Here is a 15,563-nt window from a genome sequence, read left to right as displayed (position 1 = left end):
CGGTCAATCCTTCAAGATCATGTCCTCTACCAGAGGCCTGGGAGCTTGAGGGTCCTGTGGAGTCTCTTAGCTGTTCCTAGCTCCGCACTCTTCTTAACAGAGATCTTAGATGTTGTTCCTGGGATCTGTCATATAAAACAACAGAGAAAATCCTTCTTTTTTGTTTTGTGTCAAAGAATTTATATGTGAATTTATAAACAGACTAGTGTTAACATTACATTATATAACATTACATATATTACATTCTTCTTACTATCATTATAAATATTATTATTGCTATTACTATTATAATTATTATTTTAGACTTGGTTAATTGCTTTCCTCAATGTTTTTCTATTCTGTTTTAGGCCTGTAAGTGTATTGTTAATACCAAACCTTTTCTAGGATCTTACTTACATATGGAATTCCTTAATTATTCCCAATGTTAATTAATTCTTCTACCAGAAAATATATTTTAGTGCTGATCTTTGTACTTGAAAGAGGGAGTGACAGGGTACACCCTGGACAGGTTACCAATCTATTGCAGGGGCACCTAAAAACAGTTTTCACTTAATCAGTTATAATCATCGTGGCTCATACTGTATGTCTTTTTTCCATCACATACATACATACATACACATCTTTTCATATCTGTTAATTTGTGGTGAAACTAAAGGCTCTGGGTCTCTCTCCCACTCTATTTGGCTACAAGGGGATACTTATTTGTACGTAATACATTCACAGTGATGCAGATCTTTTTGGTACTGAATTAAATTTCCAAATGGTGGATGATTGCTGCTGCAATGTATGTGGAAAAGCCTTCTTGACTAAAAGTGTCCTCTCTGTTTTAAAGACACTCGACCTTACACATCCATAGTAGCAAGCACATGGTGACAGATTTTTTTCCCCACTCTATGTAGCTGATCTGGAGATTGTCTGCTGTATGCGGCATTTGTAAGGATTGTAAGGTGGGCAAAATAAAAAAAGAAAATTCAACATATGCCTCAATACATTAGCTTGCTTCGGTGCTGATTTTTTTATTTCAACATTGTAGTCAATCAAAATACAGTGTGTATCTTTATAGTACTTGCTTTCGTCATGAAAAAATATAAAACCCATACAACTGGCAACAACTGCTAAAAACACTCCATGATCTTCCCCACAGGCTTAATAATCTGTGAACTGTAATACCTTCTAACCTCATCATGTGACTAAACACATAAATCCACTGCTACCCTGGCTCTGGCATGAGCACAAATCAAAATTTCACTTTGGCATCTCAACAAGAAGGCAGGCGGCTAAAAATAAAATTAACCCACTTTATTTAATTTTAATTCTAAGAAATCCCTGTGCCGTTTTCCCATCAACACACTCAACCTAATTTGGGGTGGGTTGATTGTTCTAATAAGAAACAGGTCAGCTTGCTTTTATAGATGTTTAAAATGGACAAATCCACTGTCATGACAACCATGTGACTGCTTGCACACCTTTTTTGAAATATAAGGACTACCATAAGGGATATGGAAAAATGATGTGTCATTTCCTAAAAGCCTCATGTCCAAAGCTAAACTTAACAGAGAAAAAATGTTCCGGTGGTGATGACTTCTTTCTATTTATACCCCCACTCTGAGTCTTATTTTGGACATTGTTTCTTAGTCACCTCTTTTATTACACACAGACTTCAGAAACTTCTCAAATAACTAGAGGCGATAATAACATAAGTGTAATGAGAAGATCACTGAGGGTGCAGCTACTCTATCATCACTATTTTCCCTTCTGTCATCCCTAGGATTATATTATTTGTGCACATCTGAATAGATAAAATCTCTTTGATAAAGCGATGTTTTTTTCTCAGGGGTGGTGTTTATTTGAGAACGCGCAATCTGCATGCACAACCCAACACAGCATGCCTGTGTGAGCTGAGATATTAACACTTATTCCTGAGGTTAAGATGAAGTAGCCGTCCAGCACATGGGAGTGGCTTTGGATCCTGTCATATCATCAAAGCTCTGTGTAGAAGAATGGCCACCAGACGTGCTCATACTGAGGATGACCTTTCCTGCCCAGTGTGTGGACATATTCTAAGTCAGCCTGTGGTGCTCACTTGCAGACACAAATTCTGTAAAGCCTGTCTGAAAGACAGCTGGGACACACAAGACAGTGGGGATTCACATTCACACTACTGTCCTCTTTGCTGGCGCCGTTCCTCTATGGATCAAATAGTCGTGAGCACTGTGCTCGAGAAGGCCTGTGAATCCTTCAAGAAGGACAGAAGCAAGAATGACCCAGAGGCTTGCAAAGAGCATGGAGAAAAGCTCACACTCTTCTGTGTGGAAGACTTAGAGCCAATTTGTGGTCTATGTGGGAAAGCAGCTGCACACTCTGGGCACCGGCTTTATGCCATCGGGGAAGGTGCCCATGACTGCAAGGTAAGCATGTTAAGGTCACAGGGATACTCAGACCATTTACTTTTTGTAAACATAAGTTGCACGGTTTAATTAGATCTCCTTATCTTAAACATATATAAACTTGCACAAAACAATCTCTATCTGCAAATGACGCAATGAATAATGAAAAAATGTTTGTTGAAGTATCAGCCACAGTGTTTGCAAGGTAAATTACATGTCAATGACTACAACCTAAGATTAACAATAGTAAGGTTAAGCCTGTGTAATTAAGGATAATTTGACAGTCCTGAATAGTCTGAGACTAAATTTCAGAAGTTAACCTCAAAGACTGTTTATCATTTTATAAACAGGTGATGCATCATGTTGCACCTGAACTGTATTTTAAGTCTTGTCAAAAAAAAAATTTGTTTTTTCATTACTTTTGACTTTACGCTTCTGAACTTCTTTTGTATTTCTCAGAGTCTGATATGCTGATACATTATGTGTGAAGCTTTTTTTCTGGCAGAGTTCATTAACATTCTAATAATAGATATATATATTTGGTTTACTGTTGCTATTGCTGTGCTGAAAGAACTGAAACTCGACTCCCACACGGTTTCTCTGACGCCACATTAACTCTGCTCGTGCCTTCTTCTGCCTGGTCTCAAGACCAGTAAACATTTAATACTTAAATCTATAGGAGCCTATATTATACTCGTGTTCGGATGCTGAGCTTCATGAGCTTGATTTTGTTTGTGTTACCAGATAAAAAGATATTTGTCTCTTAAAACCAATGCTGATGTAATGTGCAGCTTTGCATTGACATGGAATGCTGCCATGAAGGGTATGCAGCAGCTGAAAGCCCCACATTGTGCTGGCAGCTTGGCCACCTGCCAGAGTGACCTTGTTTTAAAGAGTTGATGGCCTGCCTTTTTTTTTTTTTTTTAAGGAGGAACTAAAGAGTGCAGTCTTACCTTTGAAAGAGAAATTACAGCTGTACAAGAAGACAAAAATGGTCTGTGAGGAAATGGCAGAACATGCCAAGGTATTGTCAGTTCCATCAGTTCCAAATGTTGCTTTGGACTTCAAAAAGAGCCAAGGTGCAGAAGCAATGATTACTCATCAATCATGTGTCTTTCCAGAACCAAGCTGAACAGACTGAAACACAGATCAAAGAGGAATTTGAAGCCCTTCACCGTTTCCTTAAAGAGCAGGAGGCTGCCAGACTTTCTGATTTAAAGGCTGAGGAGGATCAGAAGAACTTAATGATTAACCAGACGATTGAAGAGATCAACGATGAAATGGCATCTCTTTCCAACACCATCAAATTAGTTGAACAGGAGATGTCAACTCAAGATATCCCATTTCTTAAGGTAGACCAGATTAATTAGAACAACAAGCGGACTGTAATGTTTTTATATATTTAAAAGTATCATTTGATAAATGATCCTCTTTATTTTTACTTTCAGAAATACAAGGAAACAATAAGGAGGTAAGTGCTACCACATCCACTTCAGCTTATTAACAATATTTACAAATTAACTGCTCAAGTATCTTTTCAGAACCTGGCAAAGTTCTCCCAATCCACAAATGGTATCTAGTGCTCTGATTGATGTGGCCAAGCACTTGGGCTCTCTGAAATATAAAGTGTGGGAGAAGATGAAGAGGATAGTCAAATACAGTGAGTTTCACGCACAGAATTTGTTTGCCAGTTTTACTGTCATGCTTTTATGCCTATCACAGCACCAACTTCTTACTTATTTCCCCAAGCTCCTGTGATTCTGGATCCGAACACAGCAGCTAGCTGCTTCATCATCTCCGAGGATCTCACAGTTGTGCAGAACTCTACCCAGATTTTCAAGCTCCCAGACAACCCAGAACGTTTTGATGTCAGTGCTGAGATGCTGGCCGCTGAGGGCTATTCCTCTGGACGCCATAGTTGGGATGTAGAGGTGAATGACAACACCTACTGGGTGGTCGGGGTAGCCAGTGAGACAATCAACAGGAAGGGTAAACACATTCTAACACCAGCAGAGGGATTCTGGACTATAAGGTTTCGCAATGGAGAGCATAAAGCCTGCACAGCACCGTGGGAGCCGCTCAACATGACCAAGAAGCCGGATGCGATAAGAGTGGTTTTAGACATGGACAGAGGCAAGGTGACCTTTTACGACCCTAGACAGAGAACACCCCTCTACACCTTCACAGATGTTGTCACGCCTAGAGCCTTTCCTTACTTTTGCACTGCTTGCAAAGAGCATCCACTGAAAATTCTACCCTCACGGATATCCTTATCAACAGAACAGTAAATCAACTTGAAGACATTATGAAATTGTTCTGTAAACTCTGAGGCTCTTCATAATGATCCAGGTTACAGTAGGATATTAAAGTAACATTTAATTGCTTTAAACAGACACAGTTTAAAATCTTTCATTTGAGTTAAAAAATTTCCAACAGATCCATGATTGTGAATATCTTCCCAAGCTTTACAACTACATGTTACAACAGTAATGAGATTTTTTACACAATAACAGTTACTATATGTGACCTAGTATTGTATGATGAAAATATCACTTCTGTGATTTCAACACACAGTTAAGCTCATATTAAAAAAAAAAAGTCATTAAATACAGATCTTAGTTTCATAAAAGGCACATAAAACAGCAATGCTGGTATATTTGTAAACAAGTGTCCTCAGAAGTTCAGATTTGACAAGTGGGATTAGTTTCCCATTGCAATAAAAATATCAAAGATTCTAGGGTTAGTGTTCAAGCTAGTAGCCACATACACTGCATGTTGAACTCTGGTCTCTTAGCCTCATTCATACACACAGCAATAACACAAAACTATTGTTTAAACCTATACAGTATTAATCTTGCAGCACAGTTTATAAACAGGTACATACCCTGTAACAAAGTTTAACTTGACTACCCTTTTTTCCTACCCACATTAATGTAAGATTTCTACTCCACTCTATGTGCGGTGATGCTCAGATTTTGTGAGGTTTTTACTGAAAATGTACAAAGATGCTATTAAAGGGAATAAATGCCCACACATCATGTTCTGGAGCGTTACTTATACAGTGTTAAAACATTATCTATTACAGTACTCATGTCAGAAGCCCGCTCACTCTCTTCCCTGCAACTGTGGTGCATCAAGGCTGAGTGATGCACACATACTCCTATATCCATACATTACTCATTCTCTGAAAAGTAGCTGTTTAAGTAAGGCACCCTGACTGCCCTGCTAAAGCCTCCAGATCATAAAGACATTCTTCCCTCGACTATAGCATTGTATAGCTCCTCATTCATGACCTCGTAACGCGCACCTCTGGTGTTTAAAAAGTAGATCTTGTCATTCGTGAGTCGTGGGTCGAATCCCTCCCTCTGCAGCCTGGTTTTCTGGATTTTAAATGTACCTATACAGAAATATTGATACACACAGATTATAATTTGTTTTCATATGTAGTCATCAGTGGTAGCATAAAACTAAAGAGGGCTACAGGAGCAGTTTACCAGTGGTGTCTACATGTGGGGAGATTCTCAGGAACACAGGGCGAGCATACGGAGGAAGAACTCGTTGGATATTCTGCAAAAAATTGCTGCAGTCAAAACTCCCCGTGGCATCTGCAATGGCAGCCATGCCTGCCTTACCTTCCACACCTGGAGTTAAGCATAGAAATAAATAGTTGTAGTACTGAGTTCTTTTAAAATCACTAAACAATAAAGGGGAACTACATAGTCCCAATGCAATGCTAAAGGCAGTTAAGTAAATGAACCATTACCTGGCACTGCCACACCATACACTGCAACATCAGTTTGACCCAGAAGATTGCTTAGTATACCCTCCACCTCAGTGGTGGAGACGTTTTCCCCTCGCCAGCGGAAGGTGTCCCCACTGCGATCCCGGAAGTACATGTAGCCCAGCTCATCCATCACTAACACGTCACCTGGGGTGGAGGTAAAGCAAAGTACCTGTGCGGCTTTTACAGCTATTAATCGCTGACATGAGTTATTTAAACTTCCAAGTTTTGTTTAACAATTACCTTGAACACTTGAAAAACACAAGTTTAATGTAGCAAATTTTAAAAAAATATGATGTGCAAGCTATGCAAGCATAAACAATGACAGACAGAAAAATGGGTGAAGCTCCCACTACATTGATAATCAGCTGTAGCAAGGTGGATGTCACAGTAAAAGTTTATATATAAACTCTGATAACAAAACTTTGTGCAAGATATCATTATCATCTTGATCATATGGTAATTTGCTGATTTTGCCAGGTAACAGGGAGAAATGACTCCAGGTGATCTGAATGATCTCAAATGCAACAGACACTGAACTTAATCTATTTCCTGCCAAGCCGACTGAACTGCAGTAGACTTCATGAATGTTTGTTTAGAAAAGACGAGGGACAATAATTTCTTTATAGGTGCATCAAACAAAAATGATTCCCAACCTGATAAATATGCAGAATCATTTTTCTTGAAGACATTGTGAGCGATCTTCTTCTTTGTAGCATCCTGGTTGGCATAGCCATCAAAACGCCTTAATGGGTCTTGTTGGTTGATGCGGCCTACCAGAAGGCCTGGTTCCCCTGCAAGGCATGGAGGACTATAATTTAGCACTCTAAGAAGACCAGCATAGCCCAAAACCCTTAAAGTTGTAACTGCTGTATAGATGTTCAGTACCAGGGCGGCAAGGCACACAGAACCCACGGCTGTCCCGAACAAGTTCCATAGTGTCTTCATCAACCCTCACCAGACGGATGGGGTACACATTGGGAAGAATACGACTGTTGAATCCACAGGCTCCCACCTGGCAGGACAGAATTAGCTAAACTCTGATCCAAATAACATTGTAATAGTGAGGACATGCATGTAAAGTTACATGGTAGTTGCTGACCTTGCCATCCATGTTAGCAATGCTGCAGTTGCACTCAGTGGCCCCATAGAACTCGCCAATCTGCGCCACCCCAAAACGCTCCATGAAGGCTTCCCAAACACTTGGGCGCAATCCATTTCCCACAGCAAGCCGTACTTTGTGTTGCTTCTCAGCTGGCCGCACGGGCTGAGACAAGAGGTAGCGGCAGATTTCCCCAATATACTGCACGACCTACAAGCCAAGGGGGAAAAAAAAAATCTTATTGTTCAAAACCTCATGGTTTATGAATAACTTCAAAAAACTATTATAAATGCCATACTAATGAAATCAATAGGTGCTTACAGTGCAGTTGTACTTAATACAATCTTCCCAGAAGCGGCTGGCAGAGAATTTTTTCTTCACTACAACAGTGAGGCCGTGGATCAGACACTGGCCAACTCCAATAATGTTTCCTGGAAAGAGAAGAAAACTTGATCAAACCTTGAAGGTGAAACTGTAGTCATTAAAAGCTGTAGACTAGCATTACATACCTGCTGAGTGATAGAGAGGCAGGCAGTCATAGACAATGTCATCAGAGCGCATGCGAAAGGCAAAATACCCAAAAGCAGCAATTCTGTAATAGCTGTCAAAGAAAACAGAGATTCCCAGATAAACATTAAATGTATTAACTTTGAAGAAAGGTGATTTTTTTTTCCTTTTGGTAGTGGTTCTTCAAGAAAACATACCGACTGTGAACCACAATGGCAGCCTTGGGCAGTCCTGTGGTCCCCGAGGTGTAAATATAAAATAGGCGGTCTGCAAAACAATAGAATATAGCATAAAAATGCACCTTGCAATTTAACATAGTGTTTCATTTACTGCTGGGATGGCATTTTGGAAACCAACGCATTAAAGAACTGAAAATGCAGACATCGTTTCTACTTTGCTTAATATTTCCCTTGGCAATTTCATCTGAACTGTTATGTAAGGTATATCTGAAGCTCACACCTTTAATACTGGCTTATATGTTAATTCATCTAAGACAGATTTACCACTGGGCTAGGAAATGGTTTATTAATATCCAGACTGGACAGTGCAAGCAAGTCACTCTTATCTGCTCCAGACAGCTGTCTAAGAAAAATGAATGCAACTGTCATAAAATGACTCACATTATTAGCCAAGTATTTTCCTTATCAGGCTTGAGATATATAATTACTGGAAAGCAATTTTAGTTTAGAAATAGTAGTGTGAGAAAATGAATTAGTATGGCGCATACACTTTGGGAATTCAGAATCAACCAAGAACCAAAGGTTAACAGCTACACACATTGTTTAAGAAGGTATCTGAAATAGAGTCACTCATTAACATACAGATTAAGTGTCAGAGTGAGAGCTGAGTTTAGTGAGATACTCACCATTCATTCCTTTAGGGGGAACACAAGGCGAAGGGGGATGTTTAGGTGCAGCAGCTAAAATAGGGTCCAGAGGTTGAGCAGCAAGACAGGCTAACTGTTCTGCACTGAGGTCTCCTGTACAAAATCGTACCATGGACTGGCTCATGGTGGAACTGATGTCCAACATAGCTGGCATTCAGGAAGAAACATAGTTAGATATAAAAAAGGGGATATAAGTCAGCTCAGTTCAGACTCTCTAGATTGTATGTGTGTGATCATAAAGTTGTCCAACACCATTAGATGATTTTAATTTAGCTGGTGCTCTTCAAGGTCATAACCTTGGGTAGTAATTCACCACAATCTGCTCTTTTTAGATCGCTTCTGAACTCTTATGTTTCGATCACTTGGTCTTCTGGGATTCTCATTCGCCCTTTAACTTGAATTCCACTTTGGTAAAGGGGACAAAGTTGCAGGGAATCTAATCACATACTTGTGTTGGTACAGCCAAAAATTCCTGGCATTTGCCAGTTTGACACAGTTGCTGATGTTTTCTCTCTGTGCAAGTTTGAGATTCATGGGATCCATGCCACTTGTAAATGATCAGAATAGGACTTCCACTAAGCGATCTAAAAATAGCTCTGGAAACAAACTAAAGAGCTCAAGGTTGCACAATTGAAGGAGAGATCAGCCAAATTCATGTCAGGTATTGTCTCTGGCTTTTATAAGTTGTATTTAAACTGCGTTAACTAGCTTCACCAAGAATTTCATTGGCAGCATGGATGCCAACAACAGGTCCAACTCGTCTTACATTTCATAGGCCCTGTCATTATTATTGTTTGTTTTACAGCAGGCTGAGGGTCGCAGATGCCAACAGAGTCAATAAACTGATACTGCCAATATTGTTGTGACGGAGCTGGACTCCCTTGTTGTCAGAGAGGCGGATGTTGTCCAAGATAAGGACAATTCTGGACAATACCCTCCACCCACTCCATGAGTGCCCAGTCACAGGAGCACGTTCAGTGAGAGACTGAGATTACCTAAATGCACCACTGAACCACACAGGAAATCATTCCTGCCTGAGGCTCTCTCTCTGTACAATTTCTCCATCTAATGCACAGTACACAGTGCAATAGTTAAAGCCTTCATATTTGCATATGCTCTACTGTGACAACAACAAAATAAAGTTTTACAGTTTAAAGTTTAGAGTACAGTGTCACTCATATATTTAATCTCTGTAATATTCTGGATATTTATAATTGAGCTATTTCTTATACTTTGTAACTTTGTAATATTTTAGATTAGTTCAGTCTGTTACTGTTCTTATTGTCTTGGAGCAACTGTAACTACATCATTTGCTTAGGGATTAATAACATATTCTAATACAAACTGAGTGTTAACAACGAGACACCACCTAAGATGACCATCTACTATACCGTTACAGATATCAAGCAAGGAATCTGTAGCTGAGACTAGTTGTATTGTGAGTGCAAACATAACACATGTCCCTTGCTGACGGTATAATACTGCAGCACAGATTTATACAAATGGCTCCATTTATACAAAATTAAAACAAATACTCATTTTAAAATCAGCTCTCTCTACATCATCTCTACATTCTTACCATCAGCCAGCTCAGCTCCGAACACAATCGCCCGTGACTCTGATACCCCGATACAGTGCAGAAGAGGATCACAGCGGAGACTAAAGTTGATGAGTGCAGCTTCCACTCCAACTTTGGCCAAACCCAGCCAAAGTGCTACCTGTAATGGCCTACTTTCCATGAAAAGGGCCACAACATCTCCGGAGACCCATCCTTGACCTCTCGCCCAATGGGCGACTCCATTTGATATCTCATCCAGCTGGGTGAAGGTCCACATTTCTCCTGTGGCCTCATAGATGAGAGCTGGTTTATTTGGGTGGAGTTTCACTGTCTGGGCGAAAATGGAAGGAATATTGCTTCCATGGTGCATGTAGCGCCATAAGGCCAGCTTCACTCTCATGAGCACATACAAGCCACTGGGGAGTGTGACAGGAAAAATCAGGTCTAAGCACAAAGATGTATACAGATATACACGCAAATGAGTCACAACTTCATGTAGATGTTGTTAACTTACTTGAGGTCTCTCTTGGCCGTGCGTGCTGCAATGTAGAAGTATTTCCAGCTGCTTGTGCCTAGATATACCCCAAGACCTGCTGCCAGACTCCAGGGCCAGGACACCCCGAAGAGACGACACAGTCCCATGGACCCCAGAGAGGCTGAAACACTCGCTGCATTGTGCATTCTTGTCACAGTATAAAAGGAGAAAGACGAAGCTTTTAGCAGAAAGAACTGGCTTAAGCTAAAGCCTACATGAGTTCCACTCTGGAGGCTTAAAGTACTACAGTTGCGGGTCAGTACACACGAGAAACTTTTACAGGTTGTAACTAACACGTCGCATTACACCACTGAACGGAGATTACATTTTTACAGGAAATTCAGCTCAAATTTAAGCATCGTATGTGAACAAGCGGCATTTAAAGAACCACTGTTTACGCACAAACTTTAAACGCATAACTTACCTACAGGTCAATTAGACAGAAGCACTGTCACCTTTCACCCGATAACCTCGCAGGTCGGCCCGCCTTATTATTTAGGAAACCAGCGGTATTTCAAATCGTCCTGCAGTTGTTTGTTGGGAGCGTCGAGAAAGTCCCAAATGAAGCGTTTTCAGGAAAATCCGTATTATTTTTTTTCCAAGTCTTAGCACACTTTTACTTCTTACAGCGCAGCTGTGCTCAACTATTTATTAGTTTATTCAAAGTACATTTATAAATATGTCAAACATACGTTAGCGAGTCCAGTCACGTGTCCTCTACGAGCCTGCGAGTATAATTTGTGCCCGAGTGGCACAAATGTGAATGAGAACAGTTAAACTCCCCTGAATGTGGCTATTTTCTGTACTCCATATTGAACAGAGTCGCTGCCACAGAAGCACCACCCACCACGGGCGTTAACCTTCTCCTGCAGGTCCGCTATTTGTTAAACTCACTGCTTGTCAAGCTTTTCTCAATTTTGATTGGTCAAAACTAACACCGCCCCATTGGCCAATCTGCAAGTAGCTGCTATTGATGACAGAACCGGTACAGACTACTAAATGTTGTGAAATGTAGTTCAAGTCCGCCCCCATCTCTTATTCACTAAATGCTTGTGTAAATAAGCTATTGGTTTGTTAATAAATAGAAAGTATCTATGTGCTCTATGAGTAATATAGTTAATGCAAATAGTGGAACTATGTTCTTGTCAGGGTCCATCTCTGTCCACAAACTCTGAAGAGCACCGTCTTCCTCAGTAAGATGTAAACCCAGGGGTCTAAGATCTGATTCCAGGAGGCTATACGTAAAGCCACATAGATGAGCTTTTGAGCTGATGTTCTAGGGCTTTGCTTGAGCTGCATCAGAAGAATTTGGATCTAAAATGTAGGAGAAAAATGAGAGAAAACAATTATGATGTGTTATTTATTCTTTGTCATTTTTTATTAATCAGATCTAATATTAAAATAAATCATATCTAAAAAAAAGTCTTCAGAATAACAAAAGCAGCACTCACAAGGAAGGGGCTCCAGCAGACACAGGAAACAACAGTGATGACTACCAGTTGCACCATTACCTCCACATCCAATGAAAAAAACAGCGAAGAAGATGATGTACATGATTCACGACGACCAAAGTGGGTTGTGTGGTTTGTTTGACCATTGGGGGTCTTCATTCTGGCATGCACCAATGCGGCAACACTCATTGTGTTGCTGAACAGGGAAAGGATGAGCGCAGTGAGGCCCAGACATGAGAAAATCAAAGCCAGGTAAGTGTCAGCTGCGAAACATGGAGAAGTAACTCTCAAAAAACACCAGGTGCATGGATATTGGATAGTATAAGTCCCCACTTTGAGTAAAGGCAGAATTGCCAGAACAAGTGCAAGAGAGGAAAGGAATAACACAACCCGTACCACATGAGCCACAGTAATCATAGTAACACGACAAAAGGGCTTAGTGATGGCCACACAGCGCTCCACTGCCATAGCACAACCAAATAGCAAAGGGCACAGGCCAAAAAACACCATATTTGTTCCAAAGACATCACATAGTTTCATAGTATACTGATGATTCATGTGGAGATACAGTGCAAAGGAACCTAGGATCACATGACCTCCCAGGTCAGCCAAAAGCAAAGCCACTGTTAGAAGTAGGAATGGTGCTTTGGACTGGCGGGAGAATCTACCACGAGACTTGGCCAGGATGCCCAGTGCAGCAAGGTTGGAGATGGTGCCAAATAACATTGTGAAGCAGGATATTGCTAAGCCTGAATTGCTCATGGGAGGTGGGACGCTACTATTTGGCTGGCCACATGTCTGATTCAGCTGGCAAGTTGTCATCATTTCCATTGATACCTACAAAAAAAAAATTATGAAAAAGTTTAGAAGAACATGCATTAGTTAAAGTCTACATTTTTTTATAGCTAATTTTAATTTTTTGCCATCTAGATTTCTCAAGTAAATCATAGACAACAACACATCAGAGAAGTTAAAAACAAACAAACAAAAACTCAGTAGATACATGCTTTACTGGGCAGCTCAAAGTAATAATAAGTGGTATGTTTCTGACACATGGGATTTAAAGAGCATTTAGAAGAGCATCTATTCCCTGGCAACAATGGAAAGCAGTAGATAAAACCCTGCTTTTATTCCTAATGAATGATGTAGACTAATAATGCTCAAAACATGCCTCAAATAGGGTCATGCAACAGGCTTGATTGAAGTACACGAGCAAATCTATAACAGAACGGCTGAAAAAGAAACCAAACCGAGTGCTGCAATGCCCCAGTCAAAATTCAGACCTCAACTCATCTAAGAGAGCTGTGCATAAATGAACTGAAGCAACACTGTAAAGGAGAGTGGGGAAAACTGCAGTTAAATTGCACTTAAGCTTTTGATGTTTTCGGCCTTAGATAATAGAGAAACATCAACTAGAGCTTTAATGAATATAAATAAATCTCCACTGGTCTGCTAATCAGTTATTTCAGTAAGTGTGAGATCATTACAGAGGAATGCAAGGGTAATACTAGGAAAGTGTCACTAGTGACCAAAGAAGGTTGTCCTCTAACTATGATTGGATCTGTTTATTTCTTCTTTTTTTTTGTTTTAGGTAAGTAAGAAATATCTTGCCAAGATCTCCCCACAATCAAGTTTTGCTTAAATTATTTTAGTAGAGGGAAATGTATCTAAACATATAGTATTATTTCTATGTAGTAAATTGCCATTAACTTACCTTCAGACTGCTTTGGATGAACACTCAAAAGGAATGAAGGAAGATGAATGTGCCTCTTGATAACACAGACGCCTCATGTACCAAATCACAGTATGATCACAGTTGCCTACGGTTATTTACTTTCATTTCCCTCCCCTAATTTTTTTTCTTGTCCTCTGAAAGCTCCTCTTCCTGCCTGGTCTGCTTTTCTCTTTCTCTATCTGCAGACAGGTTTCTCTGCATACTATTCTTCCCCGTCTGAACATGTCCTGTAATCTACTCATAAGAGATACTCATTTGGAACAGAGTAGAGCTCAAAAAATGGGTGTCAGCCCAAATGTTGAAATATAACCAGAGTTAGTCCTTACTAACATTTTCTTCCTCGAATTCCAACATTCATACACCAGGCCTAAATCATCAAAAGAGTTTGAAAGAGGAGATGATAATTAGATACTTAGTAGATGCACCATCACATGCTAAACAACATCCTAACAGGTATCTCACATATTAAAAATAATATTATTGAAAAAGTATTTTAGACATGTATTTAAACATTTTCTAAACAAGGAATTTGCAATGATAACTTAAACAGCATTATTCATAAACCTATGTGTAGACTTCAGAGTTGTTCAGAGTTGTTATCTGTGATCTTACGTAAACAGGAAGGAAGTGGAGACAGTCTCCCATTTCCTCTCTGAGTATAACTATTTCAGTCTTTGAAGATGAACCCTCAGATGTAAGAAACATAAGGGGAAAGATGGAAAATGTCATTGAGTGGAAGTGGAAGTTATTTTCTGAGAGCTGTTTAACAAAACCGTGTAGGCTCATATTTTCATCATTTTATTTCTGCTAAATGACTGAAGAAAAATAGATCTCTTTATCCTGCCACTGTTTTTATTTTCCAGATAAAATAAAATGAATGAAGTTGGAAATGTCAATACACAAAGGCCAAAAACATTACAGAGAATATGTATTCAGTTTAAAGCTTCTGAAAATGTAAAGCAGAAAAACATTAAAATACAATTTTGACTAATTTAAAGACATGTCTGAAGGTGCTTCTGTCAGAAATTGTGGATGACACAAAAAGCAGTATTATGTTACCCTGTGTGGAGCTCTGCTTTATCTGTGTAATCTCTTCAAGCTTCTTTTGAAAAATAAATAAACAGAAAGGAAATTGAAAGGAAATTGATGTAACAAGCTTTGTGTTATATGTAAAGTCATGTTACCAAGAAAGTTGGAGTGCTGTGTAATAGTTTTTGTCTTTATATAGCTTTTTTAGTCTTTTCTTCCCCCTCTCACAACTTTTTGTGCCAATGTGTTCTTGGCACCAAATTAAAAATGATATTATTTTTTCACAAGCAATCAAGTTTGACAGTTTTTTGTTCCACATTCTTTTTGAAGAAACCATCATTTTTTGGGCCTAAAAAAATCTTATATATGCAGTTTATCTTAAAGCTGTTTTTCTTTTGTGATTTAATCCCATCAAAGAAAGTATCTGTAGCTCATCAATGACACTGCTGTAAAGCCTGTAGCAATAAAAGCACAATGTGACTAGCGTGGGTTACAATGCGATAAGATTGGTTAGAAATGCAGTATTTGTTGGCATGTGATTACCAGGGTAAAAGGCAGGATCTCCAGCAGCTATCTCCATCTGGATGTCCAA

The 15,563-nt window shown here is 39.5% G+C and overlaps 3 protein-coding genes across 3 annotated transcripts; 1 reads left to right on the top strand and 2 right to left on the bottom strand.

Moving 5' to 3' along the window:
- The first annotated feature begins 1,061 nt into the window (after positions 1–1,061).
- trim35-13 (tripartite motif containing 35-13) lies at positions 1,062–4,712 on the top strand. The gene is made up of 6 exons (XM_063472082.1): positions 1,062–2,408; positions 3,316–3,411; positions 3,509–3,739; positions 3,836–3,858; positions 3,929–4,047; positions 4,137–4,712. Exons 1-6 carry the CDS (start codon positions 2,001–2,003, stop codon positions 4,673–4,675), a joined length of 1,416 nt encoding a protein of 471 aa, XP_063328152.1. The 5' UTR covers positions 1,062–2,000; the 3' UTR covers positions 4,676–4,712.
- Positions 4,713–4,828: 116 nt separating this feature from the next.
- Positions 4,829–11,575, bottom strand: slc27a1a (solute carrier family 27 member 1a). The gene is made up of 13 exons (XM_063472058.1): positions 11,181–11,575; positions 10,736–10,903; positions 10,243–10,637; positions 8,643–8,810; positions 7,975–8,044; positions 7,780–7,871; positions 7,592–7,701; positions 7,271–7,480; positions 7,057–7,183; positions 6,825–6,962; positions 6,151–6,315; positions 5,882–6,028; positions 4,829–5,784 (listed from the first exon to the last, which is right to left on the bottom strand). Exons 2-13 carry the CDS (start codon positions 10,900–10,902, stop codon positions 5,627–5,629), a joined length of 1,947 nt encoding a protein of 648 aa, XP_063328128.1. The 5' UTR covers position 10,903; positions 11,181–11,575; the 3' UTR covers positions 4,829–5,626.
- Positions 11,576–11,890: 315 nt separating this feature from the next.
- ptger1c (prostaglandin E receptor 1c (subtype EP1)) lies at positions 11,891–13,038 on the bottom strand. Its single transcript, XM_063472696.1, has 2 exons — positions 12,208–13,038; positions 11,891–12,070 (listed from the first exon to the last, which is right to left on the bottom strand). The coding sequence occupies exons 1-2, from the start codon at positions 13,036–13,038 to the stop codon at positions 11,891–11,893; spliced, it is 1,011 nt and encodes a 336-aa protein (XP_063328766.1).
- Between the last annotated feature and the right edge of the window lie 2,525 nt (positions 13,039–15,563).

Source organism: Pelmatolapia mariae, linkage group LG4, assembly GCF_036321145.2.
Source record: "Pelmatolapia mariae isolate MD_Pm_ZW linkage group LG4, Pm_UMD_F_2, whole genome shotgun sequence".
Classification (NCBI taxonomy): domain Eukaryota; kingdom Metazoa; phylum Chordata; class Actinopteri; order Cichliformes; family Cichlidae; genus Pelmatolapia; species Pelmatolapia mariae.
The sequence above is the reverse complement of the archived record's forward strand: the minus strand, read 5'-3'. Positions and strand labels throughout refer to the sequence as shown.